This window comes from Bombus pyrosoma, linkage group LG5 (genome assembly GCF_014825855.1).
Source record: "Bombus pyrosoma isolate SC7728 linkage group LG5, ASM1482585v1, whole genome shotgun sequence".
NCBI classification, from domain to species: domain Eukaryota; kingdom Metazoa; phylum Arthropoda; class Insecta; order Hymenoptera; family Apidae; genus Bombus; species Bombus pyrosoma.
In genome coordinates, this window is record NC_057774.1 from 8,108,190 (window position 1) to 8,128,016 (window position 19,827).

A 19,827-nucleotide genomic window follows, 5' to 3' on the forward strand; every position below is an offset into this window, starting at 1 on the left:
ACTCGTTAGAACAAGATCGTCGGATTTACGATATTGATCAAGACCAAAAGGGAGTTGGCCCACCAGCGATGATTCAATCCTGATAATCGATTGGCCTTCGAGACAGCCGATCGCCGCTATCGACCTTCGTATATAACAGCAGATCTGACCTCTCGTTTATGTCACACTACAAAAGCACCGAAACACAAGCAGATCGCTGTTAACGTTATCTACCTTACCGCACCGTTTGCTCGATGAAATAGCGGCTCGCGAAAGAAATACGTCCTCGAATCCACGTCGAGGTTTACGCTCATGCTTCGACCGATGACTCGTCCAAAGTATCGTTGAGTAGACACGGAACATACACATGCACACGTACGTACATACATAGGCGGATCGATTTATTGGACCTGTATTTCGGGAGTGCTGTTTATTTTTGGCCAAGGGTTCGAATTACGTTCCCTTTGTAATCCTTCACTGGCACTTTCACTTTAGGAATTTATCATTCAGCTTTTAGAGGTCAGTAGATATTTGGAGAATTGGAAAGCGGGAAAATTTACACATTCGGGAATTGAGATATTAGAAAATTCATAAGGATGAGAAATTCACGAACGTTTCGACAATTTGGAGGTTAGATAGTTCGAAAAGTAGAAATTCTGAGCAATTGGAGATCCAAACGCCTGAGAATCTGACGAGTTTTGAGAATTTTGAGAATTCTGAAGTCCGAAAATTTTCGAAAAGTTGCAACTGCGAAACATTTGACGATTCGAGAATTGAAAACCTTACGAGTTGAATGTTTCGAAAGATTGGAGGTTAAGAAATCTGAGAAACCAAAAATTGAAAATTCGCAAAACTTCGAATCTTTCAAGGTTACATAAACTCTAGGAGACCTTCGCCAAACGAAGAAACAGTGCGTGCTTCGTGAAATCCGACGAAGGTATCTAGCGATAAAATTCGCTGGTAAACGGCCATTCCGCGTGATTAATTTTATATGTACGTGAAAATGGAAATGAAGTCGATATCGCGTGTCACGGAAGACAAAGCGGGTGCAAGAGAGAGATATGTACATCCTATTGGAATATCATGTTGGCAAAACGGCCGTCAGAAACAACAGACCGGTTTAATGCAGCGAATTAATGATATATCATTTCCTCCCTTGATGCCTTTTGTTTCACTAGCGGCCCTTCCCTCGTGAAATACCTTTCGCTGCTTGCGCAGCCACGAAAGTGATATTTTTTCCTAAATTATTAATTCGATGTTACAGATATCCAGTTACTTTTAATAAAATCGGGGTAAATGCGTCTTTCAACGACGTTGGTACAATGGTGGTGGCAAGTTAATGGCTATCTGATCTTGCTCGACCGACCTCGAAGGTATTCAGAGCGATATGATTGATCGTCAAAAGGCCGTTCGTCTGCTGACTGGTAGATTGACGGTGCAATTCTAAAGACGGCCACTCGTGTCAGATTCTTAAGCCGAATTTACCCTGTTTCACTTTGGGGAAAGATGGCGGACGAGTCCTTGTTTCGTATTCCTGCAAAGTAAAACAGCGTAAATTCGGCTTTACGTACGTGTTTCGTTTCACCAAACAGTCGATGGTCTAAAACACTTGCAAATACGATGATACGAAAGTCTGTTGCAAATGTAAAATAAATCTTGGCGAGAAATTGGCCTCGTTCGGGAAGAGGAGGAAAAAGAAGAAGAAGAAGAAGAAGAAGAAGAAGAGTTTGTTAGTTCTTGTCGATCGGAAGTACGTATTGATTAAGAATTAGTCTCTGGCGAGATTTTACTACGAATACGCGTATATCGAAGGAATTATGCGGTTTCTGTAATAATGTTTGTTTCGTTATAGGATCTCACCTTACTTTGAATTATTAATATTTGGAATACTAGTGCGGACTGTAACATTCCTTATCCGTTTTCTTTTAGTTATTTGTAGGAGATGATACTTCTTTGTGAGCAGCTTAGTATATAACAGGTTTGAACTTCTTTAAAGTGATTGTTATGCTAATTTTTCCTCACTCGGCGTTGCATACACGCAACAGCCTACCTTAAGAACTTATATTAACTATCTAAATGATGAATGTATCTGTACCCTGTGAAACTGGTCTTGAATTCTAGAGATACGTGTCTCCACGATTGACAAAAAGAAGTTACGTTTCCACGGTTCGAAAAACTCAATCGATCAGTGAAAACAGTTTAAATAAAATTATGTTGTTTAACTGTCTATATTTTGAACTCCGTATAGGTCAAGTATCCTAGGGTTAATTATCTTCTTCATGAAAAATGAAGAAACGTAAGAGCATATTTCTGGTCTAACGTTCTAGTGGAACTTGAGAAACTAAATTGTTCCTAACGCATTTCGCGTTTAGAACGCAACAACGTTAGAGTGGACCGTGTTAAGGTGCATTTGTACGATTGCAACAAGTTGGACAAAGTGTAGGCTGGCGTTTTGGTATTCACTTTGATCCAGTAAATCGTACTGAGGACGTGTCGAGCGAATCAAATGAATGGACATTTGGATCGATGGAGTTATAAGCAGAATAAATAGACCGTAGAAGACACAAGACTTATAAAGGTTAGGTGCATACAGTCTAGCGCTCTACCCTTTTGTTTGAACTCATGCAACCTGACACTTGATCGAAGGAATCTCATATCGATGAAATTTAAAATACCTATTAACGATACCAAATATCTTAGAATCTAACATATTGAATTCCGGAATATTACAAAATATTTTACAGCTCATAAAACCTGAAATTCCATGTCAGATGATTTAAAATCGAAGAACGAGGAGAGATTTTATTTTAGATAATAAAGTTTCCAAGATTTCCTGGGTTTTTGAAATTTCTATTAACCTACTTTTGAGATCATCCAAAACACGAGAAACTCCCGGTATCGTAAGGACCTCTACAAATTTTGGAATCTTATTTTGTAGCTTAGTTTGTAGCTTCCAAATAATTTTGAGATCTATCTCTTCCTTTATTCAAGAATCATTCTCCGTGATAAAATAAAACGAAAAAATGTTGTGATCGCTTAAAAATTTTACTTTGCTCTAGGATCGTTCTACTGTATCACAAACCGAAGAACGTGAAATATTTTATTTCCAATTTTGCTCGACAGTTATCAAATATCTGTTTTCCTTCATTCTAGGATATTCCCCTTTTTACGAACTGAATACTTTTATTTTAATTCTTAGACATTTTACGGCTTCCTTTATTTTAGGATCGTTCTATGTTAGAAATTGTATTAATCTCAAATTCAATCATCAATTACAAAGCTTTTAGTAGGTATTGATCTCTGACTGCTACTAATTCTACAATTTGTATGGTTTCCTTTAAACGTTGAATCGTTGTACGTTGTAAGCAGAGTATCGTTGTAAAGGTAGGATCGATCGAGTTGGAATGTCGCGGGCGTGTTCTGTAACAGCGTTTACAGCGACGTAAACGAAGCATAACGTTCGGATATTTGGCGTTTGACGAAAATCCGTAACAAAATTGGAACGTCGGCCAAACAAACTGAAAATGGATTTACATGCTTGGCAAATAAAACACTGATTGACCGGTCGTTCAGACACGGATTGATCAGCGTTATTTAATTAACGGTGCCCGAATCGTGGGAATGGGACTTAACGCGACCTCCAACTCTACGGCTGACGCCAGGACCGTCGAATAAAATCGATTTCGACGGTAGAAGGCTCTACCGTTTCGTTTAAAAACCATCCTCTATCTACCTTGGCTTCAAACCATAAATTAATTTAAGCGTTAATCAAATCATTATTTACTATCATACTAGCCATAGACAAGTAATTTATACTTGTTAGTTGTATTAAAATATAAAGTAATAATAGGACAATAAGAAGATATATATATAGTAACAATTATGTAAAATGGAAGCTCGAATACCTATTGGTTGCCATATTTCTTCAGCGCGATCTATAAGCCTACAGATAAACATGTAATTTGTATATAGAATAGTTAAAGAAGATATTGCAACATATTTTCCAACGAAGCGCTTTTCATCAAATTTATTTGATTTTCACAGTATCACATTTCTGTAGTCATATGAAAGTAAATATAACTAGTATGAAATTTCACATACTTGGACCTAATTAATTCCAATAATTGGACCTAATTATATAAATGCTTCCATAAATGAAATTACGCGTCTATACTTCCTCTAGTTGTGCCATAGCGTCCCCGCAATGAAATGAAAATAGTAACAGTAATATAAAATGGAAACCTATAAATTTGATCATTGCCACATTTCTCCAGTACACTTTCGAACTTTCAACCAACTCTCACTTTGTCAATAAAGTCTGTCACAGACAATGGAAAAAGTCAATATACGGAATATATTGGAGCCACCCTCGCATTTGGTTCGAGCCACCTCGCGAGCAGGAAACAGTCACGACACGATGGACCAGCAGAGGCACATGAGCGAACAACGAAGAATACAGGAAGAATTGTAAAAGAAGTTTCAGTTACACCGTAATTGTCACAGGGAAACGGTAGCGACAAAGGAAAAGCGCGGAGGGAAATCGTATTATCGTTGAAACGTGTTAGAAGGAGAAAGGACGAAGGTGAAGATGCAATCGGAGCGAGCGAGGAAGAGAAAGAGCGAGGGAGAAAGAAGACCACGCGGCTCCCTCCTGAGATGACATCTCCCCGTGACCTTGGAACGGAGACTGACCTTGACCGTGTCAACCCCCACCAGGCCGGTCTAACGCGTCCCGGCTGCTCCCCCCTCCCTACCATTTCACCTCCCCACGGCAGCCAGAGTCGCGTCGTATTACGCGAATGCGATGTTGCTCGGTGCTAGCTGCTGCTGCTGCTGCTGCTGCTGCGGCTGCGGGCATCGTTGCTGCATCGACCGGCCGCAGCACAGACTGCCAAGCCCCCTCGTCTTCCACCCCTCGACCCCCTGGCAAACCCGTCATGACCCTCCCGTCCCACCCATCGAACTACCACCAAGCAACGAGCTGCCGGCAGATCGCGTCCCACCGCCCTTTTCATTCTATATACCTATATAAACGTCTATCCACATTTCTGGTGAAAGTCGAGAGGAATCGTTATATGTAGATATCTGTGGTAAATGATGACCGTGAATACTATATAGTACAAGATGGATAAGAATGAATATGGTATACGACGTTTATACCGACGGCATCTACAGAATTTTAAGCGAAGATATAGGATATATAATTGAATTTGATGGGATATTTGAATATCGATAGCATCGCGTGATCCACCGTGTTCCCAGTCCCAGTCAACCATATCCGTATGTTTTTTGAAAAGGCTCGTAGCGCGTATGGAAGATGCGCGGGTGCGAGGCGCATCGGAACGATGGAACGATATTCACGTTGGCCGTTTTACAAGCCTCCCCTGCTAGTCGCTTCCTATTCCGTACGTGCATCGATATTGAATACCTTGAATGAAGATATACGGGCTAAGATATCTGGATTGCGACGGGTGATGTGAATTATCGCGATGGAACCCCCGTGGAAACGAGAACGAAGTGGTTCCATCGCGGCAGAAGTTTCCTACCGGACAGGCTGGATTTACAGCCACGTGGAGCGCACCGATTAGTCGCATTTTTCGCGAGGAATGTTTTCTGGAGCAACTGAATACGTAGCATGCACTGTTGAGAGAAGGAAAGGGAGAGAAGGTGCTTTTACCGTGCAGGAGCCAGCCTCCTCCTACTCCATCATGCGAGCTGGCTTCGATACCGCTCCCAGCGTCCCGTCGCTCTTTTTCCCCTCCCATCGACTCCTTTCTCTTCCCCGCTAACCGAAATCCCATCTTTTCTCTCGCTCGCACGCCTAGGTAGCCCCACTAACACCCATCCGCGTGTTCGAACGCCGCTGTTCCAGAGGAACCCTTTCCCAGCGGTAATGTAGGTGAAAATATAGGGTGGCGCGCGATACAAGCGGCGCTTTTTCTGCGAAGCACATCGTCTGCGATACGTTCGATTTATTTGCGACTTTTGGTTAGGAAATGTATTATTGGATGAAATTTCCCAGGGTTCGTGAATGAATAGCAAAAGACGCTAAGAGAAAGTAAAATACTCTTCGCAATTCTACTCGTAACCGTTCACGGCTACCTTTTATATTACATTTTGGTGTGCACACAGATGTGGATGACCCATGGTCAAGCACACCTTTCTTAATTACCCCGGTGCCGTAAGCGACCACGGGTATATGGCTAATCCATCCGTGCTTATATTGCTCTTCTTACTTGGGGTATATTGGGGTTTTCCCCCCGATACTACAGTACAATGGAAGTAGTTGAAACGAGCATAAAAGTGAACATTAAAGTTTTCTGTACACAATGTAAAATAGAAGGTCGACGAGAGGTAGCGATAAATGGAATAACAAGCAACACGCAGTAGCGTTCCTCGATTACGAACGGTTTTAATGAAATATACTCCAAATTGTCTCGACGATGGATTTGTACAGGGGGAAAGAAATATCAGTGGCGAATCTCGAATCAGAGTTCAAGGTGATAAGAATAGTGAAACTGCTTTGTCACAAAGAGCTGCCTTTCAAATTAATGTCAAACATGCTCAACCCTTACGCCCTCTTTATACAAAGTAAATCACTGTACAGATTTGTAGAATTAATATCGCTAAACTATTACATTGAAATATACCAAGATATCTATAGACATGGAAAGAGTTAGATGGGCAATAATAAATTTTTGATACTATTAAAACTGTCATTAGATAATATTGCATATCAATTATTATTTTTTGTATACGTAAATACATATGTATTCAAATATTAAACCGATATGATTTATTAGTATGATTTCGTAAAAATCGTTTTTCAGTATAACATTTTAAATAACCCGCCACTGCAGAAGACAAAATTGTCGACGAGTGACTAACATAATTTAGGCTATTCCAAACAATTATACAGCATATATATGGATGAATAAATATTGAGATATACACTTTGAACTTGTGTCAATTAGACACATTAGATTCTTTACATATTCGTCTACAGAAATTACTATTTAAATCATACTGTCACGCCATGTGCTTCCCGGCAACATCCGTAAAGAACGAGCATCAACGGAACGTTGTTTTTCTAACGCTTAAAAATGTAGCAACAACGTAATGTATTTCTTCCCAACAGTGGCCATAAATAGATAAGAGTTTAAAATGTGTTTCAGACTTACCCCTGTCGAATTTTTTCCCTTCTGGATCGATGTCTTTTACGTTGAAAATATCCTCGAACAGCACACCCGCCATTTTAGACACTTCTGATAGTGCTGCCCCCTCGTAAGGAATGTGAAGTTTACATCCGAGAATGTAATTCAGAAATGTGTGATTTTCATTATTAGAAATTTATGAAGTATGAAAAAACTACAATACAGTGTAAGATATGTCAAAATTTAATTTTTATAAATATTAATAAGTCTTGTGGACCATGCCAAAGGTTATTTTTACAAAGTTTCACCTTAAAGTAGAAAATTAACATTTTCCGAAAATGTATTATTTGCAATAATTTATTCTCTTATAGTGAGAATCTTAAATATTTTATTCTTTATGTAATGGAAACTATGTATTTCGATTTGAAATATCTATGTTTTGTGCAGTTGTATCGGTAATAGAATCGTGATAGTGAACTACAAAGCAGCTTTCTGAATTTGTAGCAAAACACCAATACAATTAGGAAGTAATGATGTTTATTAGATTTAAAACTCAGATAACCTTCAAAGCTCGATAACAATTAGACAGAGGGAGCTACTGTACAGGTTTACAGATTTTACGCAGCACAATTATATATCCTTTTACGCAGTTCAAGCGGGTCCTATCGTGATATGTGTATAGCAATAAGTCTCGACATTGATATAACGCGTTACGTAAAATTAGGGATTTCATAATGTTGCGCAATCACCAGGAAATCTGCAGAAAGTTACCATCGAATATGAAAGATTACGTATATGAATTTACATATCTACTGAGTGCAATGTATACTTTAGAATATGATTTTTTGATCTAAAAGTATCTCGTGTTATTATTCTTTTAATTACACATTTTACATGATTGAAAAAGTTCAATATAACTATTTTTCCCCAAATTGTTAGAAATATGTGGATTCAAAACATTCTCATAGAATATCATATTAAGATCTTTTGTAGTATATATTATCTTAGGTTACTGAACTACGCAATCTATGTTTTGTAAAAAAGAATATTAAGTAATTTTATCTTTTTAAAACAATTTTGCAATTGATAATTTCAGATTAGAGGTCAGCACAGACTGGGATGATAATTTAGCATCATCTACCGCCATAATATGAAACCGTACCTACGAAATAAAATGTCGGTTTCCTAAATATATTGTGAATCAAACAAAAGGATTGTTTTCTTCTTCAATATTCTTCGTTATTTAACATGAGTGATGAGGAAGATACTCTTCTTAACGAAGATAAAGACCAGGTAAATATTCGTATATGATATTTCTTTCCTATTTTCGTAACGAATATAATATAGGTTAATTTATTGTAAATGGAATAGGTTATATTTATATTGAGGAAAAGTCACAACTACCTTTAAAACCATGGAAATTTTGATAATTGAATAAATTTTTACTAATTAGGATGAAATTAGGAAGGAGCTCTCACAGATGAGTTTCGAAGATCTGCAAAAGCTAAAAGAGAAATTAGGTTCTAAAATATATAAGGAAGCACTTTTTGGTCCACGGAAGCTTAACAAGAAAACTGAATTTAAACGAGAAAATAAAAACAGACCGCGTGAAATATCTTCAAAGAAACCTGTTTCGCGATTCAGAGAAGTGGTGCAGGTGAAGAAGTACATTCCAAGAGACCCTCGATTCGATAGTCTATGTGGCACGTATGATCCGAGGAAATTTAAAAGAAGTTATGGGTTCATTAATGAAATAAGAGAGAATGATATCAAAGAATTAAAAAAGGAATTGACTGAGAGTAAAGACCCAAAAAAGATAAAGAAGATCAAATACCTTATACAGAGATTGGAAAATCAATTACGCGAAGAAAAAAGAAGAAATTTGGAAGAACAAAAAGAGTATGAAGAAAAGAAAGAGATTGCAGAGGCCATCAGGCGTGGTGAAAAACCAGTATTCAAAAAGAAGTGTAAGTAGATATATAAGATATTAATAACTGTAGCTCTATAATGTGTATTTTATACACTATCTCTATTGTTTTTTCCTTACAGCTGAAAAACGAATTTTGAGTTTAGTTTCTCAATATGAGGAACTGAAAAATTCAGGCAAACTAAAGAAACATATTCAACGATTGCGCAAGAAGAATCAACAAAGGGGCAGACGACAGTTAGCGTCAGCAGACTCTGAATAAAAGAACAAGGTATATGTGAAATTAAAATTTATACAAATTAAACATAGCTGGAATAATTACAGATGTATATAAGTGTAATAAATACTATGATAGTTAATGTAAGCTCTCTTCCATTCATTTAGTCGCGCCTGTCCTGTAACAAATATTTACGCCTGTGTGCTGAAAGTACTAGTCAGGAAGGTAGGATAAAGAGTGCTTTATTAATTATGTATTTTTTATTTAACATCAAAAGTAATGACACTTGGGTTGGACAATGTCTCTCGTTTCTTCCTTAATGTAATTCACGTGTGAAAACAGAACTTACAGAATAATCAATATGAAAGGAATCGTCAATCAGAAGAGATTGTTTGGTAGAGCGGTGTACATTTTCTTTTCATTTATCTCTGAGCGTGTACGTGTGTATATCTCTCTCTATGTTCGCACGTGTCTCTCAGCGTGTGTGGTGTGTATGTGTGTGAGGTGTGTATCATATATGCGGCGCTAAAACGAAAAACAGAAAAAGAGTATGAAACCCGTATGGAAAAGGCGGACCATTTAAACAGACCACCTTCTCGTGGGTCACCGTTCATGCGCGATCCGTTTGTCCGTCTGCAGTTATTTAAAATATGTACAATATTAATAAAACATCATTCATTTTTTTTTTTTTTTGTTTATATTTTAATCATTCAATGATTCTGTTGTGATGTGGCGGGCTGTGCAGGGGCGACGTTTCACAGAATTCTCGTGACACTATTCTTTATTATTTTAAGCATTTGTTTTCTTTTTTGTCTCCTCCTCAATTCCCAGATTTTTGATTTTATTTCTTGAACTCGAATATTTTACTGCCAATTATTATTGTGTTCGATCGCGGCAACAGAAAAGCGAAGAATCCGTTATATTAAAACACACGATCTCTCGCCCACATTCACACATTTCTCTTTTTCTCCCGCTCTTTTACGCCGATTCACCCGAAAAACCAGTTTTGCGACGATTGCGTTGTTTTTGGCGAGGTTACCCGTTTGCAGAACACGAAAAGATTTGCGACTCGTTTACCGAGGATTGTCTTTTCCTATGAATCCGCGGGCGTAATACAAGTGAGAAGAAAACGATGGCGTCGCCGAAACGAGGGAATACAATATAGCCGCAAATCTATCCGCGTAACCGGAAACGTAGCGAAAAGAAAACAAAGAAGAAAAGAAAAACACGGTTCCGTACGTAAAAGGATCACTGAAAATCTATGCATCTCTACATATGACGCGTTTCAAGAAAAAGAAAAAGAAAACTATATATATATATAAAAGAGAAAGAAATAAAAGATCGATGTACCATGCGCACAGAACGAAGCAAAAGCGGATTCTCTCGTTTGTGTCCCGCTCAGTCCGCCGCAAGATATTGTGGTCTTAGACCGAATTTTATTTCCTCTCATCGCCACTTTTCCTTGATTTTCTATTTTTTCTCTCTCTCGCGCGCTCTCTCTCTCCCTTACTCTCGTCATCGTCGTCGTTATACTTTTCATATCTTTATCTTTGTTCTCTTTTTTTTTGTTCGCTTATACGTACTTTGTTTTTTTTCTTCAACAACACGATCTAGACTAAACCATATATAATAATTACATCTAATAATATCTTATTGTAACATGTATTATATTATAATTATTATTATTATATTATTAATGTTTAAATTATTTGCCTAAAGTAAAGAGGCGCACGACGGCAAAGCATTTTTTTGGGCTTCTACGCCCCCCGGGCACGGAACACCCTGTCGACAAACCACGGATCCTCCGATCCAGCTCCGGTACCCATGTCGGGAGCGATTTTACTGAAATGAATGGGCCAATGCATCATCCCCCCTACCGCCATGCTTATACCTCGCTATCACTCCTCGATCTCTCTTCTTTCCGATTCTATCTTTCTTCTTTTCGTTCGCGTCCTATCTCAAAACACGGGGATCCGCTGAAGGCAATCTGTTTCCCATTTTTTGTTTTTCTTTTCTTTTCTTTTCTTTTTGTTTGGTTCGATTTCGTTGTGACAGGAATGATCGATCTTTCTAGATAACACACACACGGAGCTATCGGTATACACTGTCCCGCAACGCGAAACCAAGAAACACCATGAAAAACGGAATTAACTGGCATTAACATTGAACATCTCTCTGCTTCTCAACATCTAGCACTGTAACGACTGATTCATGTTTTTTATTTCGACAATTTTCGAGCATCTTCCTCTTCCGCGAAGAAGAAGAGAACTGGGGACGTTTTCTTAATGTGATCATTTCGTATGTACCTTTTTGTCGGTGTGTAATCAAAGTCCGAGTTCGACGAGCAACGCGACGGTACACTGCAGCCCTCTATCTGTTTCTCCCTCTCACTTTTTTCTTTCCTGTCCCGGTTTCTTTCAAAGAGTTATCGGTTGGATTTGAATGACGATCCACGTGTCTCAAAAAACGATTCGGTTAAAGCTTCGCCGGTCCTACCGAATTTTTTTGATTGAATTCGATTATTCAAAATTCAACATGGTTGTTACGTGTTTGTGAACGGGACCGAATAATTCAACCAGCCCCTCGCGCGCACAACAGAGAAAATTCATCGGAAGGGCTGGAGGAAAGTCGTAGCCCTTGGAATACATATTTCTTTCTTATATTCGCGAACATGGTAAAATTCGGCGGGATTGGCAAGCGAAGAACGTGTTACGCGTGTACGGCACCTCGAGAACACCTCGATTATTGAACACTTAGGGTAGTTTTGGGGCCAGGGCCGCCGAGCGAGCGTCACCCTTCGTCTACCTGAATCCTCGACGGTCCGTTCGCCTTGATTCGCGCGGAACAGAGGAACCAGAGAACGTGGTAAACACATCGAGGCTGTTCGTTGATTTCGGGGTATCGTCGCAATTATGGCAAACGACGATGAAATTTATTCGACAAACGGGTTTGTCGTTACCTACGCTCCGCCCCGGTTCTCCGCTCGAAACGAAGCGCCCTCTTCACCGACGTTGCCAGCGCATGCGCGCGCGTACACATCGAAAAGCCGCGAAAGCGAGCAACAAGGATTCAAAATCGATATATAGGCAAAAAGAGAAACGAAAACGAATTTTTGTTGGTATGCGTTTTTTTTTCACATCGAAGAAGCTCGAAATAAGACCTGATATGATCGCACGTCTCGGATCGTCCCGGCCCGAAAAGTCGCGTGGCAGGCATTTTAAGTCACCTTCGTTCGTTTTGTTCATTTTTTTTTTTTAGATTTTTCTTTTTGTATTGTTGGTGGTGGCTTGTTGTTGCTCCTACAAAATTCGAAGGGGCGTTGTTTCGATACTGACACACACATACACACGACAGACCGCGGGTTGGTGGTACAGGGCGTTCTGCGTTCGGGGGTCAATATGATTTATAGCGAGCTGTCCCGCTGGCGTTTTTAAACCTATGAAGAAACTAAGAGAATGAATTTATACCTTTTTTTTTCCTTTACTTTTAGTTTCGCCTAAGTAAGAATGTTTTTTTTACTGTTTTTCGTCTGTCTGTATTTTTTTCTCGTTTCCACTCTGTGCTTTTCCTACATCATTACCATCCTCTACTAGCATTTTTTAATATCCTGTTACCTCGACTATCATAGCGCCCTCACCCATGGAAACCACATAGCCTCCAGAGTAGCGCGACTATTTTGAATTCTTGCATGTCTACTTAGCTCGTCTTTTCTTCTTTTCTTTTAATCAATAACATTTCTGTAATTTATTTGTCCAGTTTCGTCGGTGGTACGCAGGTTGTCCAGTTCAATGGCTCCGAAAACCGTGACCACCGTTTTGCCATTTGCTCGCGCGCAACTCAAACAACGTGTACCTTCTCTATTCTTACTACGTCCGTCTTCTTCTTTGTTTCTTCGTTTATCTAGTTTATGTATTCTCTTCCGTTGGTAGTGATTCAGTTGATAGTTACTTATTATACTGTCTGTTTGGCGCCTTCGTTCCCCGTGCTCGCCCCCGCGCGTCCAATATCTTCCTTTTTTCTTCCCTTTTCTTCCTTTCGTATTCTCATTTTCAGCTTTCTTTCTTTCTTTTACAGTCTAATCCTGGCCCGTTCTCTTCATTCGCGTAGCAGTTCTCATGCAGAGACTCACAAACTACTAGAATATCTACACGATGCGACTTCTGGCTTCTTCGACAGCTACTCGGATTTTAAAGACTCGAACCGAACGACATTACTTTTAATAAGAATAATAATGAGTACTGTAAACGCGCTTCCATTACTTCTGTATTCTTGTTCTTTTTTGCTGTTTTTTTGTCATTTTTAAAATTTCTTTAAGGTTCTTTTTATTATGCTCTCTCTCTCATTCTCGCTCACTCCCTCTCTCTGTCGCGTTATGAATAACTCTTAGGGCGTGCCAATCTAGCGTACTGATTTTCTCGTTTCATTGTTATTTTTTTTTTCTTTAATTAACAATTAAGAAGTTTCTATGTAAGACTGTAGGTGTCACGAGACGTCTATCTGTAAATACGTTTTTCTTTCGTGTGTGTCGACTGCGAATGATATATTCTCGTTATCGATTCTTAAACTTCTGCATCAGTGTAACATTTATAATACCGCTCTTATTTATTTATTTATTTTTTTTTAAACCGTGACTACATTGCATTTTTTAATTCTTTTTTTTTAAACTCTTAACAAGGGCGTGCCAATCTAGCGCAGTGTTCTTTTGCTCCTTGACTTAACGGGATGCCTATATGAATATTTTTTTCTCTGATATCACAAGACATCTAACGGAATGCTCCATCGATGCTAAGTTATCCGCTTTTTTTTTTCTCTAAAAGATTCATCCATGTCGTACACCCGTCGACGTTCATACGGACGTGCGCGTTATCCGACGATTTGTCGCCATTTTCAGTATCCCTCCGTTTCCAAAAAGATACACGGGTGTCCATTGCCGGGCTTGTACTTTTCATACAGTCTCTTTTTTCTCCTCGATGACTCCATTCGACGCCGTTTTTATTCTTTTTCTTATTATTCTTCTTATTCTCGTGTCTTAGGCCCTACTATTTATGTACTTCTTCTTTGTCATACGTTCGTCGATGATCAGATGGCAGCACTAATCCCTATAAACCTCGTGAATCATATCAGACGTGTGTGTACCCGGAAGTTCGAAGTCTTCCCGACGACGTTGCTCGTAGAACCCTTTATTGTTTCTTCGTCGATTCCTTCGATGTTTCTCGAACGACGAACTCTCTCTGTTTAATGATACACCGGCACGCGCGTGCAAGCAACTCGCAGAGCCAGAACGACGAACGTTTTCTTCTTCTTCTCACTTTTCTCATATAACTTTTTCTTTTTTCTCTCCTCCCTTTCCTTTCTTTCACTTCGTATTTCGTTCTTGTTTTGTACTTCACACACCATCTAACGAGAGTGCTCGCAAGCCACTTATCTACTCCCACGCGAGAAGCGCTTTTTATCGTTTGTTCAGTGAAACAACAGCAAGACACTCTATATTGTAATGACTATGGCGATGGTTCGTTCGACGATTCGGCTCGGCTGATGCGAATTGTCCCCATCTAAAATAATAACATCATCACGCGACAGTACGGTTAGACCCGAATAGCACGCCCCATGGGTAAAATATGTGTGTGTGTGTATTTAACGTGAGTGATTTTTAACGTTTTCATCTTTTTTTTCCCCATTGTTTGGTTGTTTCATGTTTTTTTGTTTTTTTGGTTTTGTTTCGTATATTTTTTTTTGCTCATTTTTTAGTTATTAGTTTCTCGGTGTATATCTGCGTGGGTAATATGCATATCTCACTCTCTCTTTCTCTCATCATTCTCTCTGCATCTCTCGCTCTTGTAACTCTTGCGCGCGCGCTCTGCGTGTATGATTAAATTTTTCTTCGCGTTTAATAGTAAGTTTCTTGCTCGAGCCAGCCTCCTGGATTCCGGCGGAGGTAGAATCGTCTCGTCTCGTCGTAGATGAAGATGGCGAACATGAAGGGAATGGCGGGCAGCCACCAGACGAATCTGAAATACACCACAACCTGTCAGCTATTCCGTTCATTTTGTTTGTGTCTTATTTGTAAGAGCGTAAGGTCACGTTTCTACATATGTAAAGTATACATATAACTAAGTAAAAGCTGGCTATATACATGGAAATGTGATTCAAGATATCTCGAACGATTGGAAACACGAATGAAAAGGGAAATAGTATCTAAGGAATCTAAAAAGCTAACGTTATTATTGTTATGTTAAAAACGCGGCTTAAGCTTTTATATTATATTCAAGATACTTAAGAAACATTGCTTTGTTATAACGAGCATATTATTATGAAAATATAGACGCCTAAGGTATTTGACATTGACAATTAGAAATTTGAATAAAAAAAGGAGCAAATATCCAGGCAATTAAAAGACTGAATTATTATTATATTAGAAACGTGTCTTAAGCTCTTATATTTCATTTAAAGTACTCAGAAAAAAAAAAAGAACTACTAGATACTTGTTCCATCGTTTGCAGGATTTCTTCTGATCTTGTAGCGAGTGTACGGTATAAAATCATTTTTTTACACGTGCCTTGGATATAGAAAAATGATCTAAAAAACGTATTAAAGGTAATTAAAGGCTCACTTGAGAGGGAACATGCGGAGACCCTTGTCCATGCCGGGTGTGTAGCTTAGGAACGCGGCGAGGGCGGTCTCGAATATTAAACCAAAGTTCAGGGCCCAGTTTCTCATTCCCTGGTGGATGATGGAATTACGTCGCGTCTTACAAACGATCAGATCGGCCCACTGCACGATAACGATCGAAACGAAGAATGCTGTGTGGCAGGTGAATTCCAGTGTCTTACGATCCCTGTATGTCTGTGAAAATACAATGAGAATATAAGCGAAAATTATTCTTAGCTTTAATTTCTGAAATTTATATTTAAATATTTGACAGAAGAAATAAATTATGACCGAGATCTGAAACAATTCTGGAGATTTGTTATTCGATAGTTTCTTAGAATTTACCCATTCCTGGCCGTAGCTGTCGCGAAGATCATTGATAGCCTTGGAGTCCCATTGTTTTCGAATGCCGAAAAGATGCAGCGGCAGGAATCCGTTTTCAGCCATAATTACGAAGTAGACGAAGAAGCCGGCGGCTGCCTGGATCATACCGATCTGACCATACGCCATCGAAATAAGCCTGTGCATAGAGAATTCCATTTAGATAGTCGTCGATCGCTCGGTGTCACGGGTTTGGCAATAAGATTCTGACTTTCAAGGAATTCATTTCCGTTTCAGCGTACTAACAACTCCTTCAGAAACGAGGAAAGGTATATGTACGATATGCAAAAAATAAAAAAAAAAGAAGGTTTCAATTAACAATCAAAAAGAACACGTACTTTAAAACTTTCCATAGACGAGCAATTTTTAATATCCCGTGAAGCAAATTGCATAGTTCATGCTCGGCTCTAATTTCTTTACCGTTCTAGGCATTCGAGGAGTGTACAAAAATTCTAGAATGCTTATCGATGTCTCTGCTACGTTGCATTTTGACTATTGTTTCAAAATAAATATCCATTATTTCGTATAAATGTTCGAATGAAAATAAAAAAATACGTCCGTATTGAAGAAGACTTTTGAAGTTATTTCAAAAAAGCGTCAACTATTCACAAAGGGACTACCTAAGGTATCAACAAAGCTATCCCTACGTTCTTTCTATATGCTAGGTATATTTTTAAAGAGTAAAAGACCTTCCTTTTCCTAGGAAAATATTATTGGAAACTCTTTGAAAGTCAGACGAAGCATCTGTATGTGTCTGCCACTAATCATCTAAGTTCGCCTCTAACAGCCTAAGGTGGTGTTCATACGGAAGCTGTAGTCACCTAGGATTTGAAATGCGGATTACTTACCGACTCGGAACGCAGGCGGTAACGATCGGTTCTTCACACTGATGCATGCCACACAAAGCGCAAGGCACAAAGACGCACACATTTTTTCGTGGTTATTCATCATCAAGCCTCACGGTGTATTTTCTCGAAAAGATAAACAATGATCGAGCTTCCTACATGCAGATTTTGGTGCACATGCGAAAGGTAGCTCGGTGAGGCCGTGAGATTTGACATCAGGTCAGCAAACGTATCGAAGCAACATCAAGTACTCATTAGCATCCGTGTGTGTTAATTTCATTATAGAGCTAACTATGTGCCTGGTTGTTTTCTCGAACCTTTTATACTTTGCTACGAAATGCAACTTTCGGTCGATCGATTTATCGTTTTAATAGATTAGTATTTTTAGCAATCGATTGGAAGTTACAGAATCTTCACAAGTTCCACGAGCTTCGACTATCCTCGAAATTAATTAGGGAAATTCAATATGATAAGATCCATCGAATTTGTGTAAACGCACAAGTTTCATCGGGGACGTATATATTTTACAAGCTGTATGTAATGAAGTTGTCATAGTTAACGTAACAAATATTTAATCGTATGAAATTCGATCATCACAATTTAATACGCAGAATAGCAGGAAAATCGATCGCCATTCGAATTTCACAGGAAGATTTACTACTATCTAGATTATTATTATTATATTTCATGAACAACCAGCTCACATCGATTAGCTCCACAACCGTAATAACATCATTCCCATGCACCAGGCCGCGTGTCACGCATTATCATCAGTCAATTAGCTTGGTCAGGCGTTGCAGATCGAATAAAGAAAACGAAGAAAAATCATAGCGTATAGTTTGTAAATCAACGGATGTCGCGTGTGAGGCACGCGGCGAAAGATTTCATCGGTCAAGAATATTAGGATAGAAAATAGAGAGCGGGCAGTAAGGCGCGTCGTCGAAGATTATAAAATAAATTACAAGCTGTTAGTGACCCACTATCTCTCGTTCGTGTTATCGGTTCATCGTAATCAGCCTTTTAATAACGTAAAATCGACTCGTTGATTATTCCGAACATTGTTCAGGCCGTGCACGTTTCTATCGCTATCATCGTTATTATATTACTTTTTCTATAAATCACGAAGCAGCTCAGCTTAGTTTTGCTCATTCTTGTTAGCTCGTTAACGTTTCTTCGCACTTTTCCTCTACTAATCTATTTTTTCTTCTTTTTTTTTTTTTCTTTTAATTGCCAATACTTTCTAAGTTTTAGCTTTAGTATTATACGTCGCACACATACGTAGTGCAATGGCTACGAAAATACGTTCGTAAATCGTTCGTAAAAGAAACAAATAAAAGCTGGACGCACGTGTTTTTTTTTTTTTTTAATTAGGCGCAAGACGAATCGGCGGTTAGTTTCGTTCGAGCCGTTCGATCGAATCTTTTTCTCTAAGTGTGGCAAAAGCATTTGGCATTCCCAACACTGTAACTGTTCCTAGATTAGGTTACTTGCTTGTGCTATCACTAATCAACTAATTTTCCTAGAGACTTTGTGTTACTTTGAGCCTTCGTCGAGGCTTTGTAGAGTGTCAACCGAGACTCTTTCAGATCTTTTGTCTTCTTTTCTTATTTTATTGTCGTTTTCTTCTTTTTTCTTTTTTTCTACCGATCTTATCTTTTTTCGTTCATCTTTCTGACAAATCTCTCGACCAGACTAATTTTACAAAATTGTTATCACATTTACTCGGTTTAACGGAACATTAAACGATACCGTATTTATCTGTTTTATTTTGTTTCAGATACTTTTGATTCGGGAGAAGAAATTGGCCGCGATTTCAACTTTGGGTTTACGTGTGTGAAATTTCTCAAGGATTTTCCATGTCTTATCGTTTCTTCTCAACGGAGTGCAGACGAAAGTGCACACAATAAAATACGATATAAAAAGAACAATTTATCATTGTCGCGTGCAGTAACAAAATAAAGATCAAGCGAGTGACCATCGAGACAATGAGAGATCTGTAGTTCAGAAATAAAACGTACGACTCCGACATTTCAGTAGACACTCTGTCAATGATGTGTAACAATCATGTGTTGCGTGTGTTATTTGCGTACGTATGCGTGCACACATACGTACGCGTTCAGTGTGGTGCGCAAGACAGGCCAAATATTAATTAGAAATGTCCGATTCTCTCCTTGATTACTAATTTCTTCATTTTTTTCGTATCAATTTTATACAATTTGTCATATCACGTTATACAAAAAATTTTCTTTTCGAATAAAAAGAACTTTTGCTGGTTAATATGAGGACGTAAGCTTTGTCGAAAATTCGTCAGAGATGTTTGAGAGCACGATTTTACACATTTAATAAAATCCTCACGAATCCTATCGATTCAATTTTTCGAATTGTGGATTTAAATCTCAGGACTCTACGGAAGAGATTTACACGATTTCGAAACTGACCGGTCGATTTGCTACTCGAGATTCATTGCTCAGTATCGTTTCCATCGACTAAAAAATATCCACTCGAATGCCTTTCGAATTTTCCTCAATTCTCGTAGGTATTATCGTATTATACGATCCTTCGAACCTCGACAATTCTACGAAATTCACGATAATTTATCTCGAACACCGCTGACTTGGTTAATCTCCGATAAAAATTCTAAGATCATCTAGGAAGCTCTTCTCTATACAGAAGCTA

The 19,827-nt window shown here is 38.7% G+C and overlaps 3 protein-coding genes across 16 annotated transcripts in view; 1 reads left to right on the forward strand and 2 right to left on the reverse strand.

Annotated features, from left to right (window-relative positions):
* Window positions 1–7,299, reverse strand: part of LOC122567610 (DNA-directed RNA polymerases I, II, and III subunit RPABC3) — a 71,220-nt gene extending 63,921 nt beyond the window's left edge. Inside the window, exon 1 of the mRNA XM_043726359.1 lies at window positions 7,161–7,299. Coding sequence (XP_043582294.1) covers window positions 7,161–7,233 — 73 coding nt within the window. The 5' untranslated portion in view covers window positions 7,234–7,299. The remainder of the gene's footprint in view (window positions 1–7,160) is intronic.
* LOC122567608 (ribosomal RNA processing protein 36 homolog) lies at window positions 7,254–19,428 on the forward strand. Of its 7 annotated transcripts, XR_006316822.1 has the most exons (6): window positions 7,767–7,924; window positions 8,230–8,426; window positions 8,587–9,100; window positions 9,183–9,331; window positions 9,445–9,502; window positions 18,929–19,428. XR_006316822.1 is itself a non-coding variant. In XM_043726355.1 (5 exons), exons 2-4 carry the CDS (start codon window positions 8,382–8,384, stop codon window positions 9,320–9,322), a joined length of 699 nt encoding a protein of 232 aa, XP_043582290.1. In that variant the 5' UTR covers window positions 7,767–7,924; window positions 8,230–8,381; the 3' UTR covers window positions 9,323–9,331; window positions 18,929–19,428. The 7 variants fall into 7 exon arrangements, 6 of the variants coding, with proteins under 6 accessions (XP_043582287.1, XP_043582290.1, XP_043582289.1 ...); XM_043726355.1 differs by lacking the exon at window positions 9,445–9,502; XM_043726354.1 differs by lacking the exon at window positions 18,929–19,428 and having other exon boundaries at window positions 9,445–12,621.
* Window positions 9,519–19,827, reverse strand: part of LOC122567594 (sodium/potassium-transporting ATPase subunit alpha) — a 168,995-nt gene continuing 158,686 nt past the window's right edge. For all 8 annotated transcript variants that reach the window (XM_043726325.1, XM_043726320.1, XM_043726319.1 and 5 more), the window contains 3 exons: window positions 16,271–16,445; window positions 15,888–16,120; window positions 9,519–15,285 (listed from right to left, as the gene is read on the reverse strand). In XM_043726325.1, the coding sequence (XP_043582260.1) occupies window positions 15,165–15,285; window positions 15,888–16,120; window positions 16,271–16,445 (529 nt within the window). In that variant the 3' untranslated portion in view covers window positions 9,519–15,164. The remainder of the gene's footprint in view (window positions 15,286–15,887; window positions 16,121–16,270; window positions 16,446–19,827) is intronic.